This window comes from Halichoerus grypus, chromosome 6, assembly GCF_964656455.1.
Source record: "Halichoerus grypus chromosome 6, mHalGry1.hap1.1, whole genome shotgun sequence".
NCBI classification, from domain to species: Eukaryota; Metazoa; Chordata; class Mammalia; order Carnivora; family Phocidae; genus Halichoerus; species Halichoerus grypus.
In genome coordinates this window covers 61190956-61217806 of record NC_135717.1, presented here as the reverse complement: position 1 = coordinate 61217806, position 26851 = coordinate 61190956, and the positions used below count along the sequence as shown (strand labels likewise).

At 45.4% G+C, this 26851-nt stretch overlaps 1 protein-coding gene across 3 annotated transcripts in view; it reads left to right on the top strand.

The window, feature by feature from the left end:
* Positions 1 to 25288, top strand: part of PIP4K2A (phosphatidylinositol-5-phosphate 4-kinase type 2 alpha) — a 172689-nt gene extending 147401 nt beyond the window's left edge. For all 3 annotated transcript variants that reach the window (XM_036092628.2, XM_036092629.2, XM_078075220.1), the window contains 4 exons: positions 9029 to 9142; positions 17926 to 18169; positions 20341 to 20444; positions 23005 to 25288. In XM_036092628.2, the coding sequence (XP_035948521.1) occupies positions 9029 to 9142; positions 17926 to 18169; positions 20341 to 20444; positions 23005 to 23085 (543 nt within the window). In that variant the 3' untranslated portion in view covers positions 23086 to 25288. The remainder of the gene's footprint in view (positions 1 to 9028; positions 9143 to 17925; positions 18170 to 20340; positions 20445 to 23004) is intronic.
* The last annotated feature ends 1563 nt before the right edge of the window (positions 25289 to 26851 follow it).

Below are 26851 nucleotides of genomic sequence, written 5' to 3'. Positions count from 1 at the left end.
TTGACGCGTGGGAGCCACGTGACAGGAAACAGCTGCCATGCCATCGGCGTTTGTGTGACTCTGTCGGCGATGATCGTTGTTGACGCGTGGGAGCCACGTGACAGGAAACAGCTGCCATGCCATCAGCGTTTGTATGATTGTGTCGGCGATGATCGTTGTTGACGCGTGGGAGCCACGTGACAGGAAACTGCCGCGGGATCGGCGTTTGTGTGAGTCTGTCGGCGATGATCGTTGTTGACGCGTGGCTGGTGAGCCTCAGAAAGCCGCCTTGTCCATTCTTAGGCATTGTGAATTGCACTAGCAATTAAGTGACTGTCACCATCTCGGACATTGTACCTATTATTGAGTGAAGATTCGGGAGAATTGATCATTAATACCCTTATATCGAGAAGTGCTTTCCCAAACCAGTGTTCAGCATTTCTTTTGTGATGTTTAAATGGTAACAAATTACAACTAATGACACCCTCTCTCGGGCTCTTTGGGATGCAGTTAAAGGCAAGGTGACAAAGCTGCTGGGACAATAAGGGACACAAACACAGCGGCATGTCCTGTCCCCCCCGGGAATCTTCCCGCCGTCAGCTGATGATCGGTTAAAAACGAGGTGATCGCAGCTTTTACGCGCCAAACTCAGCTCATGCTTGAACCTTCTTCTGTAAAATCCCTTTTCTCCCCAGATGGAAGCGAACCATTTCCCTTTGCCAGCCAGTGCTAGAAACGCCGATTCCAGCCCCCACAGGGCAAGGAATAGCTTCCCATTCGGGCAGAAGCAGGGCCTGTTCCTCAGACCTTAAGTTAAAGGCAACGCGGGTAACATCTGCCTCGTGGCCCAGAGATGTTTTATAAAAGGGGCTTCTCGGGGAGGGGTCCCAAACAGCAGTCGTGGATCAGAGTCCCAGCCCCTGCCCTGGCATCAATGGAAGTTCGGGGGTTGGGGATAAATCATTTCACTTTGTCATCATTCCTAAGATGAAAAGACGTGATTGTATCACTGGTTCTCCTGCTTTAGCGTCAGAATCTCTTGTTTCAAACGAAGCTCTCCCCTCCTGCAGAGGTGCAGATCAGCAGGGGACTGGACTTTGAGAAGTCCTGGACTTGACAGTCACTCAAATCCTGTCTGTTCCAAGTATGGGTGAAGGTGATTGCGAAGATTCATGGGAAGAATGTTTGGAACTGTCATATCATATCAACGGATGTCGGGGCAAGCCTTAAGAACCCTATAATGTAAACCATAGGGGTTAGTCTGGGAAGTCGAGTTTTTTAAGATTCAACTCATTTGGAATTTGCTAAGAGTGGCACATGAAAAAGAGGGGGTAACATGTAGTGGCTCTTGGGAGCACCTCCCAGGCAACAGCATTAAAGTCCTTGGCCCGTCTGGCTTCCAGTGGCGTGGAAACCCTCAGTTGCCTTCAGTTCATTTTTATGTCTCTGGGATGAATTCAACCCCGGGTATCCACCCCAAGCACACAAGGAACAGTGCTGTTGGATATGGGGATTTTTTTTTTTAAGCTGACAACTCTTATTTAGTTGGTTCCAGAAAGAGTCGTGGTGGAAAGAAAACTTCAAAATTTAGAATGGGGCCTGAATTTAAGCCAAGCTGCTGCAGATGCATGTTTTTTAAAATAATAAAATTGTGGGGGCGCCTGGGTGGCTCAGTCGGTTAAACATCCGACTCTTGATTTCAGCTCAGGTCGTGATCTCAGGGTGGGGAGATCGAGCCCCACATCAGGCTCTGCACTGGGCATGAAGTCTGCTAAAGATTCTCTCTCCACCCCAACCCCTTTCTAAAAAAAGTAAGACTAAAATAAAATAATAAAATTGTGATGTTCACTAGGTTAGTATTAAACCAGAAACCATATAGTACTTGTCTTAAGTTTTCAGACTCTGAGATTTCTTATCAACACCAACATCCGTGCAACAGAATCTTCCAGTCAGATCGTAACAACCTATTTTGTGGGTCCCGCATGCAGGGTAACTGTGACGTCACAGCCCGTGGAGGAAAACCAAACTGTCCCCATTGATACCGCCCACTTACAGTTAAAGGGCCATTACGTTTTGGAAAGTATGACAATATTTGAAAAGCAATATATTTCACATTTTAAATATTAGCTTGAAAATCTTAGGGAAAATAAATAACCAACATCTGGGCACTGCCCGCCCCAGGAGAGTTCTAAGCGGCAAAATCACACTGGGGCTTCCCCGGTTTTGTGCGACTTAATTGCAGCCTGGTTTCACAAGTGTGTTGAAGTATATTCTCTTTCTACATTTACACATAGACAAGTTCAAAGTAAAAATGAACCTTTCACATGCAGATGCTGGTCACAAATGTATCCACTCTCACTGTAGAAATTACAAGGTAGTAATGAGCTGTTGGATCAATTTCCAAGCCATGAACTTGCATAGACATTCCACTTAGTTAAAGAAGGTTGTTACATGCACTTTTTGTGAGAAAGCACTGGTTATCTTTGCTACTTCTGTATGAACTCTACCCATATTCACTAACTTGCCTTTTCGTGTATCAAATTTGTGGCTTGGATGTTTTGAGAAGCAGAACTGATTTTATTATAAATCTCTAACATCTCTTATTACCCTAAAATTGATACCACATATATGATGTTATTCAATCAAATTATCTTTATCCTAGCTCCAAAGTAAGGATTACCTATAATTCTCTCCCTCACAGAAATATTTCTGGAGAGTATATTTTCAGCCCCACAGACTGATTTTTATGAAGTGTTTGGAAAGTCTGCTGAAGGGGGTTTTATTCTTTCTCTTAATTTTCATTTAGGTGAGCTTGGAATAACAAATAAATCAGGAAAATAAGCAGTCCCTAACATGAGACAATAATTAGTACGTATTTTTTTATGTTGTGTATTCAGCTCCAAGTGTGACAATACAGCCCATCAAAGGGACACCAGGCGGCAATCTTTGACATCAAGGCTTACAATTAGACTTTAAAAATGGGTTGCCAAATGAGCACATCGAACACAAATTCATTTCTTTCTGAAGTATATACAAGTCCTTTAATCACAGAGAACTATGCTATGCATTATCCTTTGCATTGAAACCTTCTGGTGCCAAAATCCTGTTTGCATTAAACACACAAGTGTGACAGGAGTACGTTCCATTTTCCTGTTAGGGTTTCCGTCCAGGCGAAAATAAAACGTGGCTCTGTATTATATAAGTTTTGGCTCTGTGCATTTTGAGTATACATGTATTTTTTACTTTCCTATTGGTAGTGGCAATATAAAATACCATAGACTCTTAGTATAATTTAATATAATTGTAGCACAATGATAAAACCCAGTATCATTTTCGTTTGAATTCTGTGTATATGAAGGTACGTTTTTGACTGTGAATACAGATTTCAAATATTTGTGATTTTTTTAAAAAAATTCTTTCTGAATCCTCTAAGAGATAATTTGATTTTTTATTCTCATAAAATAAGACTTCTATATCATTTCTCTGGCTTTACTAGCCCTTAACATAGGCAGTATTACTAAACTCCACACACATGACAGCAGTCATATATCACATCACAGAGCCCTTAGTGAAGTAGGTAAATATTTATATATAACCAACAGGTTAACTTCCATCTGAAACAAGATGTAAGTTCTTTTGCTAAACATTTATTTTTGGATTTGTTTTCAGAGAATCTGCAAAATTTTTACGAATTTGGAATCTTAAAGTTTTTATTAAAAGTGCTAACTATTTTTATATTAGAAGGGCAGTTCTAATGCCTTGTTTTGTTTTGTTAATCTCCTTTCTACCCTTTGCCTCCTAGTTCCTCCCGGGATCCAAAATTTCTGGCCACAGAAGCACAGGTTCATTTCTAAAACTGAGAGTTCTAAACTTTGTCATTGTTAGTTCTGTGTACTTTTTCCTTTTTTTTAATGTCAAAGCCCTGGCCAAATCTGTCCTTAGAGATCACTTATGTCTTTTATTGAACCCGAGGGAATAATAAGTAGTTACTTATATTCAGAAGCATTTATACATGTAAAATATCCATGTGTTGGCTGTCTTCAAGCTCTGACACAGTTGGGTGTATATCCTGACTCTCAGGGTCATGTTCATTTGTGTTGAGTTACACATAAACCATTTCTGACCATGACCAATATTGTTACATAGTATGTTTCTTACTAATGAAGGGTATAGACTCGTGAGGGACAGATTAAACAGCTGGTTCAGAACATCACAGCTAGTATAAAAATGTTAAATATGCCAAACTTTTAAAAATCTTGCTCTGGATTTATCAGCAATGAGTTTTTCTCTGGCTACACAAGCCATACTTGAGAACATGACCAACAAATAACACTGACGATGATGTTTGTATATAACCCTCCACGTGGCAAGCACTGCCCTAAGCTTTATAGGCGTATGAACTCAAGTAATGCTCACAGCGGTGCTGTTTGCTAATCCCCATTTAAAGAGGAGGAAACCAAGTCACAGAGAGGTCAAGTAACTGGCTCAAAGCCGCACAGCTAATAATCGGAGGAGTTGAGCTATAACCCCGGCAGCTTGGATCCAGTTTGTGCTCAGAACCTGACACTTGAGTCTGTGTCCCGTGCTGGGCCCTGCCGAATGGGCCTGGGGTCTGGCATCACCCCGCAGGAAAGTGTGAGGGACATGCATCCTGCTAATTTTATCCACACGATGGGTAGGTGGCAAGGGGAATGGTGTCTGCTTGTGCCTTTGGCTACCTTGGTGCACTTATATGTCGCATTAGTAGAGGTGAATGTCATCTTGCGTCCAATCCACCCCAATAGAGTTACCTCATTCCAAAGGGAAAGTAACTTTGCCTGGACTCTCCTCTGAGTTTGGTTGTACGCAGCCTCCCTCGGCTGGCTAGGGCCTGGGAGCAGCTCCCAGAGGCCCCCAGGCAGGGGTCCTGGCCCAGGGCAGGGGGGATGGGGGAGGGTGATGGAGCTCGTCTTTCTTGGAGCACCTTGTGTGGTACTGCAATTCCCCCGTCACACTCGGAGGCTCCCAGTCTCCACGAAACTGGCCAGGAGAACTTAATTCAGAGGGAATAAATAAAGACTTAACCTACTACCACTTCAGAAAGGTTGCTGACCGCTGGCTGGGAGCCAGCCTCGGAAAGTCCGCAGTTAAGAAGCGATTCTGAGCTGATGTCTTTAGCTCTGGTGGTTTCCTCCGCCCTCTGGCTGGTTCTGCATTGAACTAGAAAGGGCATGAAAGACACCCATTAAAGAACCAGACCAGTGACTTCGAGGCTTTCAAAGCTCTCCTAAGTGCAAATAATCCAGTGTTGCAAAGCAAAGGGTGGACTCCATTGCTACCCGCAGTTATTTCCATGCTGCTCTGCAGACCTCACCTTTGTGGGCCGTGTACCCCGAGAGTGCATAAGTTCATTAATTCACAGCCTAGTAGTTTTCTCCACTTAAAAAAAAAGTGTTTAAATATAAATACTTCTCATTATCAGAGGGATGTATAGAAATTGTCGTAAAAGCTAAGCAATAAAAAAGAAAAAAGACACACCAAGAAACAGACTCTCAACTATAGAGAACAAACAGATGGTTAGCGGAGGGGAGGCGGGTGGGGGGATGGGGGAAACAGGTGATGGGGAAAAAGCATACATCTACCGTGATGAGCACTGAGTGACGTCTAGAATTGTTGGATCACTCTATCGTACACCTGAAACTAAGATGACACTCTGTTGACTACTGGAAATTAAAATTTAAAATTTTTTTTAAAAAGCTAAGCAGTAAGGTTTTCTTGAGCATGAATCACTGTCACGTGATTTTATCGGTGTCACGTAGCTCTTGGTAGAAGAGAACAAAGTTCTTTTTTTTAAGAAAAGGTTTTGTATGCAGTCTCTCAACCTATGTTTTAAATCCATACAATTCGTTGAAAGTTCACATCGACGGTGGCAATGACAACAGCGGCGCTCGCTAGCTAGTGTGTCACACGGGTGTCGGCGGAGTTCTCGGAACAACCCACCGCAGCCGAATGACAAGCATCAGGCAGCCTGGGTTCCCATCTCCACGTGAGAACTGGCCACCTAGCTTGCCAGGGTGTGAGACCTTAGTTAAGACCTTAGTTAACCGGCATAATCTCTCTGAGCTCAGTTTGCTTGGCCTCTAAGGGTAATAGTTAAGATTGTTGTGAAGAATAACCGGGACGAGGCACTTAAATGAATGGATGCAGGTGAAATGCCTATTAGCACAGGACCTACAGCTGCTGGTGCTGCGGGGCGTGTTCCCGTCCGGCGCCTGAGGCCCCCGCCCGGAGAGGTCCAGAAGCCTGGCCTGGGCCGTGGCAAGTCGGGCGCGGAGCCAGGCTCCGGAACGTCGGGATTCGCGTCTCCAACACTCTGGTGGTGCTCCCACGCGCTCTGCCCCACCACAGACACTCGGGGGTGGGTATGCGTAGACCAGTGTTGGATTCCTACAGCAGCTGCCCTGCTAAGGATCTGCCTTTGCCTCTTGAGCCTTTCGGTAAGCCCTTAGGTCTTTTAACCAATCTGGTTGCCCTTTTTAAAACTTGATCCAATCTAAATGCGTCCCTAGTGCCTGTGAAATTCACAAGTGAGCTCAGTAATAGAGTAGAGGGTGCCCAGAGGTTTATGAGCTAGGATTCAGTTTTCCCTGTCACATGCGGTAATCCTGCCGGGGTGAACCCGAAGTGGCATGCATCTTCGTGAATGTGCCTGGAATTACAAGCGCCTCTCCACTGTGTCATTTACTGCCTCGGCTCTGCTCTGACAGCCCCGGCTTCAGGTTTCCCTTGCTCCCACAGAACCCCAAATCCCTCTGCCCTTCTTCTCTTACACGTATGAAGCGAGTTGTGGAGTTGAGGCCAATACCTTAATCCCTACCACCGCCACCCACACATGCTGCCGTCACCCCCCACACACAGTTAGACACCAACAGCCAGGGTGTCCCCTTGGAGAATCCCCTCCTTCTCCGTGTGTGGGGGGGGGGGGGAGATCTGGCTTCAACCCTTTCTTCTAAGGCACTTCCAATTTTGTATTTTGGGCAGTGTTTCTCACTGCCCTCTGGGTTTGTGAAACTTCAGATCCTTGCATTTCATTCGCTGTGAAACTGCTTTACGTTTATAATTGTGCTGGAAGCGGACCTGAGGGTTGAGTGTGGTTGACTCAAACATTTCACGTTAATGTGCTATCTTCACACGTACGGGTTTTTATGTCACGTTTATGACATTTTTAAATTATTAATGACAAATTGAGGGAGTCAGTCTACCAGGCGCCTCCATAGTTTTTGTGAAGAACGGCATTGTGTTTTTATTTCCTCAAAACTCTGACTCAGCATGAAAGTATTTGAAAGTAGATCAGTCTCCCCCAAGAATGGTATTATTTATCCGTCTGTTTTGCATTCTTATGCTGCCTTTTTTTTTTTACCTACTTGCTCTCCTGTCTTTCAAGCTAGATCACAGACTCCTTTAGAATAGAAATGTTGACCTATTCATTTCTGCATTTCTGTACATGACTGTCATTTGGTAACTGCTAATTGAATCAAATCTTTGGATTTCTGATCTTTGCTATAACTGCTTTGTAAAGATAATTATTTTGGCAGTAGTTTTATCAAATTAAAAATTGCAAAACTTCTAGGGCGCCTGGGTGGCTTAGTCAGTTAAGCGTCTGCCTTTGGCTCAGGTTACGATCCCAGGGTCCTGGGATCGAGCCTCGCGTGGGGCTCCCTGCTCCGCGGGAGTCTGCTTCTCCCTCTCCCTCTGCCCCTCCCCCCATTCGTGTGTGCACTCTCTCTCTCTCTCTCTCTCAAATAAAATCTTTTTTAAAAATTGTAAGACTTCAAATTTTTGCAAAGTTAAAATGAGTGGCAGAGCTACAAATTTGGAATTGCATAATATATGTGCATATACATGTGTGTACGGACAGATGTGAATAGTTTACGCAGAAGAAAAAGTGAGCAGTTCAAGCATTTGAAAGGTGGTTCAGTAGATCTATGCAGTGGGTTTTCTTTTATTGCTCTGAATAACGGGGGCGGGGGGTAGTGTGGAGAGCAGTAAGAATATGTCCTTTCCTTGGATTTTCTTTTTTTTCATTTAGCTCACACTTATGGGAAAGAGAGCTATTCAGACATTCATTGGTGTACTAAGATGGTGTCTTATGTTGAATTCCTTTCAGCTGGAAGAAATAAGCTGTGATTAGCTGACAGGAGTGGGGAGGAGTTTTGATTAGTCTTGAACTCTCCCAGAATGCAGGTTGCACGAAGTTAAATAGAATAATGCACACTTTCAAAATTATATGCCCATATTATCCTATAGCATAAGCTCAAGTTTTTTACTACTTGTGACCCATGTCGATCATCACGCATGACTTTGCGTTGTGATGGTCACCGTAAGGACAGTGTAGTTGCCAGCTCACCACCTTCTTGTTTATTTGTAAAGGATAGAGCTGTTCATCTTAATATGTTTTATGTTAAGACATTTTCCTTTGGCCTGGTCCAAACGCCAACAGAATTTTCTTCTTGGTGGGGTGGTGACCAGGAAGGCTTAGAAGGGACAGATGGCCAACCTCTGGCTGCATATTCTCCCTGACTGAGAAATTAGATAGGATTATGGATGGTGCTTCTCTGAGACCAGCTAACCTAGTTATTTGTAACATGAAGCCAGCAAAGGCTATCCAAAAAGTGCCAGGGGTGTGGAGTTGGGTTGTACCAGTAAGAAAATTGAAGGTTCCTGACAAAGAATTCCAAGAATACAAATTCTATACTTAGAAGACTTCTTGTAAGAGAGTGGATCTCAGAAAGCAGTCAGGTTTACGCCATGAAATCTGTTACAAAACTGCATAATATGGAGTGCGGGTGACCCTCCATTCCTGGTGCGAATTCTTCCTAGTGGTCGTAGCTCACTGGTGCCCCCTTGCGGTATTCAAGCCGCCTCACATTTTGTTGCCTCGGGTAAGAAGCCTGCGGTGAGGGAGGCACACTCCATTTCCGGGGGTGGAAACGTAACCTCCGGGGTTGGAAGGCATATATTTCTTAGATTTTATTCAAACTTCTTTCATTCCCTTTGTCGTCTGCTTTAGGCCAAAGAACTACCGACTTTAAAGGATAATGATTTCATCAATGAGGGCCAAAAGATTTATATTGATGACAACAACAAAAAGGTGTTCCTGGAAAAACTGAAAAAGGATGTTGAGGTAAGAAAAAATCAGCGTCAAGGACAGCCCCGTCGTAGAAATGTCACCACTCTTGATTTTTAGAAGCTTCTTCAACGGTCCATTTAAATCTGCAACCAAGGCAAAAATACGTATTGTACCTTATGAAAATCACATCTAAACAGGTGCATCTCCTGTGTGACCTGGTTTAGGAAAGAAGTGTGCTGCTTCGGCAGGCAGTTCCTTCCTCTAGATGACAGACCAAGGAAAGCACCTGATGTCCTCTGCGGGGCGTCCCTACCCTCGGCTTGCCACGTTCTTGGTCGGTGGGGAGCCTGTGTGGTCGCAGCCTGCTCACGGACTGCCCGCAGCAACCAGACGGAGGGTGACGCTGAGTGATGACATTCTGTCACACAGCAAAGCGTTTCAAAAACAAATGTTTAGTAACTATTTGAATTTGGGGTTTTCTTCATCTAAACCACATCTTGGTGTTAGTAAACAGAGCCCCGGTCACCTGGTGATTTAGCATTTCCACCAGCCTCTGTGAAAGTGGTGTCATCAGGCCACCAAGCCTTACACATGGTGGGGACAGCACCAAGGCTGGTCGCCACCCCAGCGTCATGGGGGATGGTTGTGACACAAAATACTGTGTGACAGTGGGCTTTTCGTCTCTCGTGAGGGAGGCTGTTTTGCTTAACTGTTATTTTAAGAATTAAAAATATACTCTTCCCTATCCTTTTGTTGATTTTAAAGGCATCACAGCCTTGTCGGACTTCCTTTTATGAGTCCTTTGGAAATTAATTCGGGGGAAAAAAAAGATTTTCTTGAGATTCGTTAGGTTTACGAGACCCTGCAAAGAGAATTCTAATGTAGACAGTTACTGAACAAAGTTTTTCTGAGCTGTTACTTTCCTTCATCTGTATGTGTGAGTATGGTATACTTTTTAAAAATTTTTTTACTTTGAAATACAGTTCCCCCCACACCAGTACAGCTCTGCTACTTACAGGCTTTAGTGGAAAGTTTTCCTCTTCATGTCATTAAATAAAAATAATTAGAATGGTTCGAGCCAAAGAATGAGTGTCTTGCATTTGAATGTATCCCCTGTGAGGGCAGAGCAGTTTCCTTTTTCCTGTTCTGACGTCTCTTTCATTGTAAGACACCCAGATTGACCGAGTGAGTTCATAACTATTTTTAGGTCATGAATTATTTTCATAAAAAAATGTTTACTTTTTTTTAAACCTACCTGGTGTATATACTTCAATTAGAACCTAAGTAGTGTTTATTTCTAAAGGATACAAGTGTCTACTTAAAAAGAAAAGTAGAAGAAAGTGTTTGCTTTTATCATGTAACATTTTTTTCTCCAGTCTTTCATTAACAAGCATTTTTTTTCCAATGTTGCCAGTGATTATTGTTACAGTACGTATTAGTTAAACATTAAACATTTCCCATACTTTGGTGTCAACTTGACCTGATAACTAAGTACTCTAGCTAGACCTACTCACTTTCGGGTTTTTATTCATCAATCAGCAAATCTTTAATTTTGAGAATAATACCAATTGAGCAATTATGGTAAATATCCTTTAGGGTTATGTGCAATCTGCCAAAAAAAAAAAAAAAAATTTTTGTTTCCATCCCTTTTTCTGTTGGCTGTGTACCACTAGGATATTTAGACTCCAGATATAATATAACTGAAGCAGTTCAAATTTACAGTTGAATTACATAAGGATCCTCTTAGCCCTTTTGTTGTCTCTAATAATGTCGTTGATTAGAGGATTTGGATAGTTTAATCCCATGCAGGGCTCTTGCACTTAGTTGTTTTGTTGAAATTGAAGCAGGGCATAAAGCATTCTTTTCATTAAAAAAAAAAAATTCTCAATGGCTGATACAAGTATCTTTAGTTTTGAAATTCATGCAGAAGCATCATTAAATTTTTAAGCAGGTAATTATGGTGAAGTGGCTTGACATCTGATCTTGATAAATGAGACTAGAATTTAATCTAGTTTTGTTTTTCCATTAACACTTTGCTTTCTAATTTAGCTGACTGGCCTGTTTGAGTACAGTTTTTTGGTGGGGGGTGGGGATGACTCTTTGTTTTTTACTTAATGCTTAAGGTAAAAGATGAGTTTATTATAGCTCAAGAAGTAATCTATTTTTGTAGCAAAAAGAAAAGAATTGTCATGAGAATCTAGCTGCTTTTTTTTTCTTTTTGCAACCGAAATCCTGCTCTGTTCATATACCCTGAAAATATTTCAATTCAGAAAGCTTTGCACATAACTGCGTATTGGTGAGCCCTTTTCTCCAAAAGACAGTGCTCTGTGGAGAGTGAAAATCACTTTGGCCTTCTGGGCTGCATGTTGTCAGCTCCAATCATGACCGTAGACGGTGGATGGTGGAGAGTTGGCACCCATCTCCTCTCACTGGCTCACGCTGGGAGCCTGGGGGTGTCGGGGAGCCCCTACCACAGGGCATCTCAGCTGTCGTGTTTATGGGCGCACAACCTTGGAAATGGGTGGGAGGGTGGAGGTGGGGACGGGGATGGTGGGCCGCCAACATTGACGGACCCACTGGTAGAGCCTAAACTCCGTCCCAGGCAGTCGTTCTCTCTTTCATTCATAACAACTCCGGAGAATGAGTGCTGACATTATCCCAGTCTATGGATGAGAAAACTGAGCCCAGAGACTCTATGTGATTTGCTCAAAGACGCACAGCTACTAAATTCAGACTGGGATTTGAGGCTGTCAGAGGCCACCCTCCTAAACTGCTCTGCTTTAAAACGCAAATTAAAAATGTGAGAACACAGTTGAGACTTTGTTTCCTGATGAACGCCCCAAAGGAGGATCATTATAACTTTTAACAAGTGATACGGGATAACTGTTAAATAGGGCTGGTTGGAATTTTAATTCTGCATTGCACATGTGTTAGGAGGTGGTAATTCAGTAGAACAAATGTGTTAATAAAGTTAGCAAATAAAACGAATTTAAATGTTGTGAAGGAGAGTTTATTAATGGCTCTCTTACCACATAGTCTTCTAGAAGGGTTTGTGACAGGGCTCATTAAAGATCTTGAAGAAGATTCTAGCTCAAAGATTTGGCATAAAGAGGAATTAATTATGAAGGAAACAGATTAGGTGGGATATTCTGAGGAAAAAAGAAGCCGACCAAAGGTCTGGCAGATAATTATTAAGAAGTTGGAAAGGGAAAGGCGAGGGACCTAAAGATTATAAAGATTTAAAAATTGTCATGCTTTGAAATCTTATGTACTTAAAAAAAATCAATAAATTTGAGTCAGAAGCTTAAAGGAATGAACAGAAAACAGAGCAAATATGTATTAAGTTCCTAATGTCAGCTGGAGGCAAACCCCAGCAGTGCAGCCCTTAACCCCTTCCCTCCTCTCCTTCCCCCCTCAACGTGGAGTCTTCCAGGCCTCGGTCGTTTTGTGATACCCAGCAGGAATTTTCTCTAACAAGAATCTCAGTTTATTGCCACATTTCATTCCGCTCTACTTCCTAAGAGATTTAAAATTAAGTTTGTGAAGATAAGAGCTAGTGAATCTCTGGGCTTTTCCAGGTTTCTCCTCTTGGCCCACCTCACTTGAGCCCGTCTCCGTGTTTCAAGTGCGTATTTGATGAAAAAGGCCTTCTACCGTAGCAACAACATGGGCAATTAGGCCACAGCCTCCATTGTTACCTGCAAGGCACTGTTTTCATTGCCTAAGCTACATTCTCTCTCCCTCTCCTCTCTACCCTCCCCCATGAGCTGAATGGTATTATCCCATTTTATAGTTAGAATAACTGAGGCTCAGAGCTAGTGAGAGAAATAAGTTTTAGTCTCCCGTCTGACTCCCAAACCTATAGTCTTTTTCTTTTAAAGATTATCTGGTACTTTAATTAAAGAATAAAGGGGTCACCCTTATCAGCAAAACCTATGCTCTTCCCTACTCTGCTGTCCTTGGTCTTCCGTTTTCCTCTCAGTGTCCTCGATCTGAAAACTCACGTAGCACCCACTTGGGACCACAGTCAGGGTCCTTGATCTTGGGTGGGTCAGAGCAGCTGCTTACCTAGAGATGCATTTTACATGTCACCGATGGTGAGGTTTGGGATGCAGAGCTGCCTTACTCGGAAGGAGCCTGGGCAGTGGTCTGACTGCAGAGCTCAGGCCTGGGAAGGCGCCGGCCATTGTGAGCAGCACCGATGCAAGAGGGGACACTTGGGCCTTGAGACGCGCACACACACACACACACACACACTCACTCACTCTCTGAGTGAGGCGGTCCAGCCCCGGCTGTCATCCGTGCCCAGCTGACCTTTGCAAGTTCATTACGGGCAGCCCCCTTGCTTTTGTAATAAAGCACACTTGAAAGCCGGCCACGTGAAGGTGGAACGGTGGACTTACCCGTTACAGACCTACTCCGTACAGCAGAGCCCAGACGCGTGGTAAATGGTCTCATTGTGCCTCGGGCAGAGGTTTCTTTGTTGCTTTGTTCTATGTTTTCACTTGGCTGGGGTGATTATTTCTTTGAGACAGGGGTTAGGGAAATTAGGGTGAGTTAAGCAGCAGGCGTCTCATTCACTTGTTCAGTAAATACCAAGAGCTACCAGCACTTCCCGGCGGTCAGGAACGCGGTGAGGGCAGAAACGGCCAGAGCTCCTGCCCTCTCGGGGCTGCCACGTTCGGGAAAGATTATGCTCGACTCACATAATCCAACAAGATACACGTGCAGCTGAGCCAAGCGTCATTAGGGCAAAGTGCGCTGGTCCACCCGTGCCCGCGCTTTGGGGATGTGGCCTAGGCAGGAATCGGGAAAGGCTTCCCATAGCAAGTGTCTCTGCAGCTGAGATCTGCAGTCAGGTGGCAGGGAGCTGGGTGCTGGTAAGAGGGCCAGAGGGTGGGCCGGAACAGGGTTCAAGGCGGCCCAAGAGGTACTGGCGCCAAACTATCCTGGCCCACTGGGCCATGTTAGAGCTGGCTTCTGCCCGGCAGGATGTGGGATACCACGGGAAGGCCTTAGGCAGGGGCTGGGCAAGATCAAATTTGCATTTGGAAAAGATCTTCCCTTCCCAGAGGGGGTCAGTTCGCACAGCATCGATCTTTACCACTTCCCAGGGAGCTTCCAAGGGCCCGGGAAGAGCAGGGACAGAGAGAAGGGGGCCTTTGTCCTGCTCTGGGTCAAGCGGAGCAGGACCTGGCCCAGCCAAGCCCCCCCAACCCTGCACTCAGTGCACGCGATCGCGCATACACACACACACACACACTCTCTCTCTCTCTCTCTCTGCAGGCAGGTGCTGGTAACCCGTGTCTGCAGCGGTACCCAGACCTCTGGAGGGTGTCCGGGGTGGGCAGAGGGGGCAGGCCAGATAGACAGAGGGGTCGGGGCCGGCGTTGTGCTAGGTGTGGGAGGGGACAAAGGAGGCGCTGACCCCGTTCTCTGGGAGCTCAGAGGCTGAGCTCAGCCCCAGGCACAGCTCTCTGGGACCCATGGCCACCAGTGAGCACCCTGCCTGTCATACCTGCCTGGGGGGCTGGGGCGTGGGCAGAGGGTATGACTGGGGATTTCTGATGCAGTGTTTCCTGAATGTCTTCTGTTTCCAAATCAGTAGGCCCCCGGGGCGTTCTGAAGGGGGGCAAAAAGCAGGCTTGGTGATGCAGTCAGTGTGAGGCCTGCTGCTGGCGGATACCCCTCACAGAGACTCACAGTCCTTAGTAACTGTGGGAGGCCCTCCTCCTCAGAAACCATTTGATTTGATTGACTCATTCTTTCCCCTACTAGTGTTGCAAAGAACAGGACTTGGGAAAAGCTGCCTTAATGCAGTTTCCAAAAGCAGCCTAATGCAGTATAAAGAACAAGAGCTTTGAGCATAGGATCCTGAATCCACTCCTCCTTAGCTTTGATTCCTTGGGCAAACTCTTTTAATCTCTCTGAGCCTGTTTGCTGTCTTGCACGGGGATCCGAATGCCTATCTCAGGCAAGGCCAGCCGTCTCTGTACCCCGCAGTGCCCGGCTCTCTTCCACATCCGTGCGCTTGTGGGGAGCACACCAGGTACCCGAGGTCCGGCTACGTGGCCGGGTGGCTGGCTCTGTGTGGGTAAAAGAGTCAAGCACTTCATGGAGTTGTTACTCCCTCAAGACGGGGAAGGCTGCCCAGCCATCTGGCCAGATGCACCCTGACACCCAGCAGTTGCTAGGCAGATATGGCAGGACGAGCAGTCTCTGGCCACTGGCTGAGGGAGGTGGAAAGTTGTTCTGTGAGGACTTGAAAAGGGGAGTTTGGGAAAGCCCACGGGAGGAACAACAGCTTCCTCTGTAAACTGATCGAAGGCATGAGAGAACCAGCACTCTGTTTTGTTTGTTGTTGGCTTTTTTTTTTTACTAGACTAAGTAACATCTTTATTTCTTTACCCAGCTTTATTGAGGTATAGTTGACACACAGTATTATAAGATATTTAATGTATACATGGTGATGATTGAGTATGTATCCATTGTGAAAGGATTTCCCCATCAAGTTATGAACACAACCATCACCTCACATATTGACCTTTTTTGTTTTTCTTTTGGTGAGAACATTTCAGTTCTACTCTCTTAGCAAATTTCAGTGATACAATACAGCGTTAGCAACTATAGTCACCATGTTATACATTAGATCCTCAGGCCCTATTCATCTGATAGCTGGAGCTTTGTACCCTTTTACCAACTCTCCCTATTTTTCCAGCCCCTTCAGCCCCTGGCAACTGCTTTTCTGCTGTTTCTAGGAGTTCAAATCACACACACACACACACACACACACACACACACACATGACATCATACAGTATTTGTCTTTCCCTGTCTGGCTTACCTCACTTAGCATAATGCCCTCCAGGTTCATCCACATTGTCACAAATGACAGAATTTCTTTCTTTCTTAAGGCTAAACAACATTCCACTGTATACATATATATCACATTTTCTTGATCCAGTCATCCATTGACAGACACTTAGCTTGTTTCCCTACCCTGGCTATTATGAATAATGCTGCCGTGAACATGGGAGTACAGAGATCTTTTCGAGATAATGATTTTGTTTCCTTTGGAGCTATAACCAGAACTGGGATTGCTGGATCGTATGGTAGTTCTATTTTTATTTCCTTGAGGAATTTTCATACTGTTTTCCACAGCGGCTGCACCAGTTGCATTCCCACCAAGAGTGCACAAGGTTCTCTTTTCTCCACATCCTCGCCAACACTTGTCCTCTCGTCTCTTTGGTACTAGCCGTCCTGACAGGTGTGAGGGGATGTGAGGTTCTGATATGCATTTCCCTGCTGATGAGTGATGTGGAGCATCTCTCTGTGTACCTGTTGGCCATTCAACAGTCTTTTTTGCCAAAGGGTCTGCATGTATCAACTTTTAAGTATTAGGTTTCTCCTACCTTGCTTACATATCTAAATAAAGATTTGTGTGATTTTCTTTTCCCCTGAGCTTAAATGAGGAAGAGTCAGCGTGGCCCGAGGGGATTCATGGTGGGAAGACAAAGAAATGGGAGCTAAGGAAGAGGAGAGCAGACAGGAGGAGGCCTGGGCCGGTGAGGAACTGAAGGCGTCAGGGAACAGCAGGGGCAGGTCCTCTCCTTGTCTTTAAGGGAGCGTGGCTTTCTCTTCAGCTCAGAGACCGGGCTGCTTCCCAACAGGCTCGGGAGGAAAAATGGCCCAGCGGGTCTCCACAAATTGATTTCATTTCATTTTCAGCCCGAACTTCAGGACCTATAATTTCATATGCTTACCCTTTGCGTAAGGAAGTTCATTTCCTAAATTCTGTCCGAGTCGCCCGAGGCCCGTCAGCGGCTCCGCATCACTGAGTGGGGGTGGCCCCAAGTCCTCCAAGAGTCGGGGTCATGCGTCGTCTTCTTGGGCCACAAGCCCAGGGTCAGAGCAGTCGTGGACCCTGTGCCGAGCCAGCCAGCTGGGGAGTCAGGGAGCTGTTTGGTGTTAGCCAGCAGACGGGCCGCCCCATTTTGTCCTCCATAATACTAGCCACGTTTTATTTGATCGATTAGAACCGTGTGCTTCCGATCATGTGTCTGGGTACATCTACTAAGAAGAAAAGAAAAATCATGACCTGCAAAGTCAAAACAAGAACTTGGCAGGCAGGCGTAGACTAAGCCGCAGAGCGAGGTCGGCCGCACGTTACAGGAGGAGGGAGAACAGGAATCCCGGGCCCGAGCTGCTGCACGGGAAGTGAGCCACCTTCAGCTTCTCCGTGCCCTTGCTTCCATCATAAGGAAACCTGAGCAGGACAGAAGGACTGTGTTATTCACCAGAGCACTGACACAGGCATTTGCTGGTTGATTGGGACATTTGGGCTTTTACTTCTTCGTGATGGACAGCATAATAATCTCCTCTCAGCCCAGTGTGCTGAATTTCAAAGTGCTTTCACAAGAGACTCTGCTGGAAGCTACTTGGGAGGTCCCTGGTTTTTCCCATCAGCCAGTCTCAATTGTCGGGAGAACAGCTCTCTTCCCTCCTTCTTGCCAGTCATGCTCTCTGCTCTTTGGTGTAACCCAACCTCCATGTGATAAATGCATGCCTCTCAGCATCCAGCTTTGCGTTTCAGGGAAAATAATACTAGCGCTGAGCCAGCCCCAAGTGTGGGGCTACATTTTTGGCCAGAGGAGCTGCCTGGGACTGTGAGAGCATCATAATGGAGGCTCCTGGCTGGCCGCCTCTTAGGGAGACCCTCTCGTTTCTGCTGCCCCTTCCCTCACAGCCTTCCCCCACAGGCGTTTTCCTGAGTTCGTTTCCTTCAAATATGGGGTTTTGTTTAAGGCCATGACTGACCCTGTTGCCTCCCACCCTCAGTTTCTTGCCCAGTTAAAGCTCATGGACTACAGCCTCCTGGTGGGAATCCATGATGTGGAAAGAGCCGAACAGGAAGAGGTGGAGTGTGAAGAGAATGACGGGGAAGAGGAGGGGGAGAGCGATGGCACCCACCCTGTCGGGACCCCTCCGGACAGTCCTGGAAATACACTGAACAGCTCACCGCCCTTGGCTCCAGGGGAGTTTGATCCAAACATTGATGTTTATGGAATTAAATGCCATGAAAGTAAGCTGAGTTATTATCAACCCTTTTTATCTATGAAATGGTTTGATTTTTGCCTTGTTTCCTACCAGTAACTGTAATCCCAGTTAAAATTATGCTGCCCTCCAAGACTTATTCTCCAGAGTCCCAATAATTGATTCAGGGACAAGAGTATGTTAAGAGGAACTGTAATCTCTGGTTTTGAAACATAATGTGATAAGGTCCTTGAGTTTTTTGATGTTGAGGGAATAGTGAGCCACAAACTATTTTATGTATACAACACATATGTGCACACACTTATGTAAAGGTAGCTAACATATAGAAGAAATGTTTGTAAATGTTTTTTTCTTAGCTATCTCTTCTGTGGCTCTAAAGGGTCAGGAATCTCTCCAGCACTAGGTACATATGCGGTCCCCTCTGACCCTCGCTCGGATACCCTGAAGGGCGGGTGTCTCATCACTACCAGCCCTTTCCTGTTTAGGAGCGCTCAAGCTGGCCCAGGATGTGGGATGACAATGTCTGATTTGCTGTCGTGTCTGTCCTCTGCTGAGTCACCCCCCCCCGACTCCACCCCCATTAAAGGGTCTGTGGATCTCTTATCTAGAGTGAGCATAATCTTAATCCTCAAAATCTGTATGACTGAGTATTTGAAGGAGTATTACCTTCTACCTTAGCTACTTACACATGAGAAAACCAAAAAATTTAGAGAGATGATAAATGCTGGCCTCTTATTGAGTAATAAAAATGATGGTTCATCATTATTTAAAAAAAAAATCTCATGAGGCATATCAGCCAAATGAGTTTGTGTTTTGTATTTTGCTCACCAAAATTTTCTTCAACACAGAAAATCAGATGTAGTCAAATGTACTTTTCTTATTGTTTACAATTAAGACAGCATTATATTTGTGGAAATATGCAGAAGACCGATCTTACAGATGATATGTGCCTTTATCCAGTTCTGATGCTAGACTCAGTGAGAATCATGAACAGGCGTGCCTCTAAGTGGGTTCTAGAGCACCACAATAAGGCGAGTCACATGACTTTGCTGATTTCCCAGTGCGTATAAAAGTTACGTCTACGCTATACTGCAGTCTGTCACGTGTGCAGTAGCACTGTGTCTTTAAAAAACAACATACATAGCTTGTTTTTTATAAAATACTTATTGCTGAAATATACTAACCATCATCTGAGCTTTCAGTGAGTTGTAATCACTGATCACAGATCACCATAAAAATATAATAATGACAAAGTTTAAAATATTGCTAGGATTACCAGAATGTGAGGTGAGCAAGTGCTTTTGGAAAAATGGTGCTGACAGACTCGCTGGACGCAGGGCTGTGGGTAAAGGAGGCAGCGTCTACGAAGCAGTAAGACTGTGATGGTAGAAGAGGATTAAGGAGCAAAATTACCTCTACTGGTTGCATTTTAAAAATAGCACTTTTCTTTACACCAAGGCAATACATAATGATTAAGGAAAATGCAGATTAACAAAAAAATGAAAACAGTCTTGCCCTTGGACCTCTACTGGTAATATTCTGGGGTTATACTTCTTTTACTTTTTAAATTGAGAAGAGAATTGGGGACAGAGTTAAGCTATTTAACAGGCATATGCAGGAGTTACATGGACTTTTTTTTTCCAAATTACTATTTTATTTTTTTATCACTTTTTTTTTTTTTTTTTTTTGTATTTGAGGAGAGCTGACTCACCACGTTACATTAGTTCCAGGTCCACCACAGGGATGGGACAAGCCCATCCGTGATGCGGTGCTCACCGCAGCGCGGCTACCGTCTGTCACCACACGACACCGTTACCGGCTCACTGCTTGTATTCCTTTCGCTGTGCCTTTGTCCTCACTCCCCCCGACCTTTTCCTTCTGTAACTGGAAGCCTGTGGCCCCCAACCCCCTCCCCCATTTTGCCTCTCTCTCCACCCCACAAAACACAGAGGAGGGAGTAAAAACTAGTGGTTGTTTTTAGAACAAACGTGTTTTGCACCGCAGTATACGCCGCCTCCGTTGTCAGAGCCCGCAGTCCCCGTCCCGAGTCCCTGACCGTTGTCAGAGCCCGCAGTCCCCGTCCTGAATCCCTGACCGTTGTCAGAGGCCGCGGTCCCCGTCCCGAATCCCTGACCCTCCAGCAGGGCTCTTCCCAGCCGCGTCATTGGTCCCACAATCATTGCTCTCGTCCCTTTACAGACTCGCCCAGGAAAGAGGTGTACTTTATGGCAATTATTGACATTTTGACTCATTATGACGCAAAAAAGAAAGCTGCCCACGCCGCAAAAACTGTTAAGCATGGCGTAAGTATCTCCACTTTGTTTCCTTCTCTGCTCCTGGGCCCCTGCTGCGGTCTGTGGTGCGGGCACCGGCTCCGGCTGTCCCCTTGCCACCAAGCTGGCCAGAGCCCCTCGGTGGTTCTTGTTCTCTGGGGGAGGGGGTCAGGTTCGGTCATGTTCAGAGTGTGAGATTAGAGGCGGCAAGTGCCAACAGCTCATGCCCGGGGCAAGTCACTTAAACTCAGCGGCTAGCCTTTTTACATGCTGGGGATATTCACAGACACGTGCATCTCTAGAATACTGTACAAATTCGGTTTTGTTGGGCAAATGCTTCAAAGATAAAAGTGAAGACAACTATTCATGTTTTCACATGAATCCTCAAAACTGACCCGTCAGACCTGAAGCACTATTCTGTGCCTCAGACACTTCCCGAACATGCAGTATTATCTTTCTTTTTGTACAGTGAACTATATTTTTTCTACTACAGAAATCTTTTGGGTGCCAGATCCACGTTTAATAACACGAATTCTTCACCGTTATTGTGCTTGCTCTAAATTATCACTATCCTACACATATGGTGACTTGTTGAATTCCCCATGACAAGCCTATGGTGGATACTAGTGTAGCCCTGCTTATCAGTTGAAGAAACTGAGGAAGAAAGCCTAAGCTTGTCAGGGCCACGGCGCTAGAAAGTGGTAGAAATGGGACTGCTCCCAGAACCTAGCCCAGCCCCCTGCTCTATGCTAGTCCCATCCCCCTGCCCTACCAGCAAATCCCACCTGCCTGGTTGAACTTCACAAGTAAATACCCATTATGCTCGTATTGCAGAGATTCGTTTTGGCTTTCCAGGCGTTGTTAAAAAAGCCAGAGACCCCATCCCATAGAGATGAACTTGTGCCTTGGCTTGTTCACACGGGAAGGAGAGGCGCCTCCCCAGTAGTGTGTACAGCCAACTGAGGAACACCAGAACATCAGCCTCGATTAAAGGCTCTTTTTCTGTATTTTAAAATCAAACAGGCTGTCCTTCCAGCAAGGGAACCAGCCTAAAGCCATACTCTATTTGCCAAAGAAACATTTTAGTTACATCATCAGCAACTGTTTATGGCTTCCTACTGTGTGCAAAGCAGGGCCCGAGCCCTCGCCCAGCTCACTGCCAGTGTCCGAAACCCCGGGTCGGTCGGAACGGAGGGTCCCCGGCAGCTCTGCCCTGGCGGCTGGCATCGCCACCTTCAGAGTAGTGTTTGTGAACTACGCGCGTGCCCGAGGCACCATCCCCCTTCCCCGATTCTGAGTCCAGTCCACGAGGGTGGGGGAGGTCTCGAAAAGGCTCTGTGGTAATTCCGATGCTCACCTCTGACTGAGAACCACGGGTATACTGCAGAGACGGGACTGTAATCCCTATTTTAGCTTTCCCAGTTGTATAACCTTGAGAAAACGCTTTGGAGCTTAAGGGCCCCAACAACAAAGGAGTCCTAACCCCTTGCTGACGGGGTTTAGTGGAGGACACCCGAGGTGAGCAGGTGCTGTGTGTCTGTGCCCCCCCCTCCTCTCACGCGCCGCCGTGTCACACACCATGTGGAACTGGAAATCGACCGGAGCAAGCATGGCTCCATTTTAGTCTCCACTATGCGACCCCAACTCAGCTTCACGATACACCACATGGCCTAAGACTGCAGTTTGCAGGAGCAAGACATTACTCTTGGCAAAGGAATGCTCTGGGCACTCTTCTCTGCCTTCAAGGCCTGGGCTCCTCCATGGAGATCCCCGTGGCCCGGGCCAGGCTAGGAAATTACAGGTTCCCCGGGGAGTATGGGTGTCCAAAAAGAGCACATGGTGACTTCGTAAAGCTGGTCTTGCCCTCTGCAGCTCAGGAAACTGGCCGGTAACCACAGACGTTGAGTCTGGTCGCCAGCACTGCCTCCCATAAGGGGTGATTCCCCGCCAAGCCTGCGTGAGGGGCCCCCGCTTCCTTGCCCCACACAGGTCTCTGTGGAGGGGAACACTGGCACCCCTGTGCCCAGCGCTGAGGGAAGCCCGCCCCAGCCCCTCGGGGGGAGGCGCCGTCAGCAGCCTGATGTCTCGCCCGGCTGTGGGTCCAGCTGACACGGACCCCACTGCTGTGGCTGTCACCCCTCTTTTGAGCGTGCCGCCACTTACCTGGGTCCTGAAAAAGAAACCCGATCCTATGTCCCTGTTGTTTCCCTTTAGCCAGATGTTGCTGTTGGTGTCATTCTCAAGGGATCTCCAACCTGCTCTCCTGAAAAATAGCAAGATTGTTACGTAGGCCACACAGACTCCACCATGTGACAGGAACATCCCCAACATGGCTAGTTCGATTTTTTTTGTAAGTTGCCACAGTCACAATGTGGTAACAGCATCTGTTGTTACTCTGACTCTTCGCCTCACTTTCACACAGATTCCTAAGAACGTTGATTATTCAGACACAATATCCAAGATATTCTATGTTTTAAGAACAGAGGCTGAGATTGGAAAATTATTAGCTTTGTATTTAGCTGCAACTGGAAATTGCTATAGAGACTAAGTAGTAATTATATCGATATTCTTCTCCTTTACAACTGCCTAGGCTGGTGCAGAGATCTCGACCGTGAACCCAGAACAGTATTCAAAGCGCTTTTTGGACTTTATTGGCCACATCTTGACGTAACCTCCCACATGGCCTTGGACGGACATGAGCACGGGAAGGAAAGAGGTGGCTTCAGTGTAGGAAAAATGAAAACCAAACTCAGTGAAGCACACCTCCTCGTTTACATCTTCAGGCCAAGATGACTGATTTGGAGGCTACTCGCTTTAACAGCTACCTGATATTTCCCAGCATCGTTCTAGCTATTTCTGACACGTGTGCGTGCGTGCGTGTGTGTGTGCCTGTGCGCGCGTGTATGCGTGTATCTTAAAAAATAATTAATTAATTAATTAATGCAAACCGGTCAGCTTCAGTCAGAGTGCATTTGGGCAACAACCCTCTGATTCCAGCTGTAGATGGATGGATGGATGGATGAGCACATGTGGGGGGAGGGGGCGAAGGAAATGCATGTCAGACCAACCATGTTGGCATCACGCGATAAACTGTGGATCAGTTTATTTTTTGGAGTTGAAAGATGTGACAGTATTCATAATAATAATGAAGATAATAATAATGATAATAATGATGGTGATTAAAAGAAAAAAACTTACTGCGAATGTTACATTTCTACCACGCACGCGGACACTCCTTAATAGTTGCCCCCCAAGCCCCTGGCGCTGGGCGGGGGGTCGCTGGCATCTCCAGCACGCCCTGGCTCAGGGTTCTGCCTCCACAGTGTCGGGGCTCCCGGCGTCCAGGGACAAAGGCCCCTCCTCTAGCAAGAAGCTGATGCCCCTAGTGACTCTTGTCTGTACATTTTCACCTCAGTAAGTATGTCCAGGAAAACTGCTTACTTCTCTTTTCTTGCCTGGAGCTTCTTCACTGTTACACTCTTATGTTGCAATATAGGAATTAACGCTACAAAATAAAAATAAAGCTTACCTGCAAAGTGCATAGTTTTGGGCAATGGTATCTACATCTCCTACAGTGGGAAGGTGAGCAGAGCATTAGAACTCTGAATTCTGTTAACGAAGGCAAATCTGAATTCTAAGATGTTTATGTTTCACCATTGGTTAAACAGTGGTATTTTGTTATCAATTATCCCTTTAACTGAAACCCTCAATTTTACTGTTTACATTATTAGGAAAACAGGGATATTTTTGAATCTAAAAATTTAATGTACAGCATGTGATTTTTTGAAGTTTACATGTAAAGTCATTTTACAGTGTAGGTGAAATAATGTTTGTCATATTTTGAAATGTATCCTGCAGTCATGTTTTTGGGTGAATGTTTTATTCAAGTACATGGTAGGCAGTCTTATACAATAAAAGGAAAAGGGTTGTTTTGTTTCCTCCAGATGTACATTTATCAACCTAATGATTTTTTTTCTAAATGTTTAACCCAAATCTGGTTATGTAAGTTCATTGCCCTAAACTGTGCTGTGTTTTAATCAGTTTATAAATTTCCAACATCGATCATGTATTTACCAACTTTCTGGCATTTTCTGAAAGGCGTCAAGCTAAAATATTAGACTTGCTTAGAGTAGGTTATCCACTTATACACTGTGCTAAAGCTGTGCCTTTGAAATTCTTTGTTTAAAACATGAGATGATTTTTGTAGGCAGTTTCAGAAAAGAAAAAAAAAAAATCCACCTTTCAGTGATTACTTATAACTCCGCAAACCGCCCCTGCCATACTGCCTCTTCCAGGAACTTTACTTCAGGGCTTATCAAGACTGCGACTGTGCCCACTGGGTGTGGGTTTACTTCGGAGAACACGAGGTGATAGCAAATCAGGATCTCTGGAAGCCAGCAGGAGCGCCATTCTACGACTAGTTACTGACTTCACCCAGGTTTGTTAGCTACGGTGGATAATGCTATCGCCACTGTGCCATGGTCGTCCAAATCTGTATTTCATGCATTCAAATTAGTTGAGACTGTGATCTGGGCCCCCATTCCCCCACCATTCATCCTGGCATCGAGTCCCTTTCAGTGTTCTGAAGTTCTACGGTGGTTTCTTTGACCCAAGACTACAAAAGTGAGACCCTGAAGTAAAGATAAGGTACACATACATTATTTGAGTAACTATTTCCTTTGTGGCCAGTCTGTGTATGCTTTTAGAAGTTTACAAAATGCTTTATTTTTTGTCTGTAACAGTCTCTGTCGTTCATTTCTGTCGATAAACTATTTGGACAGAGTGAGGAAGTTTGCCTTGTATCTCCTAGTGCTAACAATACACTCCAGTCATGAGCCAGGCTTTACAAAATAAAGCACTTTGATGACTCACAAGGTGGATCCTTTGTTCCTCTCTCTCGATTGTGTTTCTCTCTATTGCAAATAAATTTTAAGTACTCGGTACGAAGACTACCTTTAGCTGATCCTGGAAGAAGTAAAAGTGAAATTGAATCAAATCTCTTTAGAGCTTTGCCTTCAACCTGTGAACTATTTTATTAGAAAATAATAGAAACTTCCCCACCAAAATGGACTTACTGCAAGATGGACAGGCAGAGAAAAGAAATCTCTTTAGTGAATACCCCTATAAAGTATACTGTTTTATTTGTAATTTTTACCAACCACAGTTCTGTGTCAGCATTTTTCGAAACTTTCTTGGGCTGCCCCTGGTGGACGGAAGGCTGTCTGACAGCATCCTACTGTCGCTGGCGCCAGGTGAGCAAACACAGTCCGCTGGGCTAAAGCACTTGTTTGGAAAATGCCTATTTGTTCTAATGCAATTGATCTATGAGGGAATGATTTGAGCATAACGTGCTTTTCCCATTTACTTGTGTGCACTTCGGTCCACCAGGAACATGAGATGAACACAGGAAATCACACGCCCCCCTCCAACATCACCAGCTCCCCCGGCGCCACCCTCTGTGCGCAGTCACGCTGGTCCGACTTGGGGTCCCTCCCGCCTCTGCTTTACAGCAGTCCAGAGATGCGGCCCTTCCGAGACTCTCCCACAGGTACCCTGCAGGTCCTTTTCAAGATAACCTGCCACATTTATTGGGGTATTTATATGTTTCCTGACCATTTAGCAATGCTGAAAACTGTACTACTGTTTTTATTAGGTTCCTCTTTTTTTTTTTTTTTAACTGTATCAGTGATGAAGTTTTGGGGTGTTGTGTCCCTGCACCCCAGTATTCCCATGAGCTCTGTGGGTTTTATTGTGCACAGAGCAATGATTTAATCTCCTGGACTGAATTCACATTGGTCCCAGAAAATTGGTTACTGCTAATTCACAGAAGGACAAAAGCTGATAGGAAGCATTAATCCTTGATGCAACGCTTTTGGAAATAAGCGATTAAGGGTTAAATGCAAAGGGACTAAGAACTGTGGATAATTAAGTGGTAATGTATATAATGTATACATGTATATTATGAAGCGGCGTAGTGAAGAGAAGGCAAGGCCAAGAGGTGGAAGATGGAATTAAACCCGGGAGTTCCTAACATCAGTGGACTCGGCAAGCCCCCAGCCACCACTGTACATGGAATGTTTAATTAGCACAAAATCAGCGGTCATGGTCTCTACTGCACATAAAAGCCTTCTTCCAGTTTGCAAAATAACACCCCCCATCTCTTCCTCCCTCCCCATCTTCTTAAACAGCACTTGATTCAGCTCCAGCCAGGTTATCTGGAGCTGCTATGTTAAAAATACAAAAGTCTCTCTCCCTAAAGGGCAGAAACTTGCTGGGCCTTGTGGATCCCCACGCACAGGAGTGACATGCGCGCAGTCCGCCTGCTCACATGCCGACCGAACTGCTTTCTTTAAACAGTTGGCCTATCAAAGAGGCACTCCTGGTAAAGTGGCCCCGAAGACCAAGGAAGTGTCTCTGGGAGAGCAGAGTTGATAAGT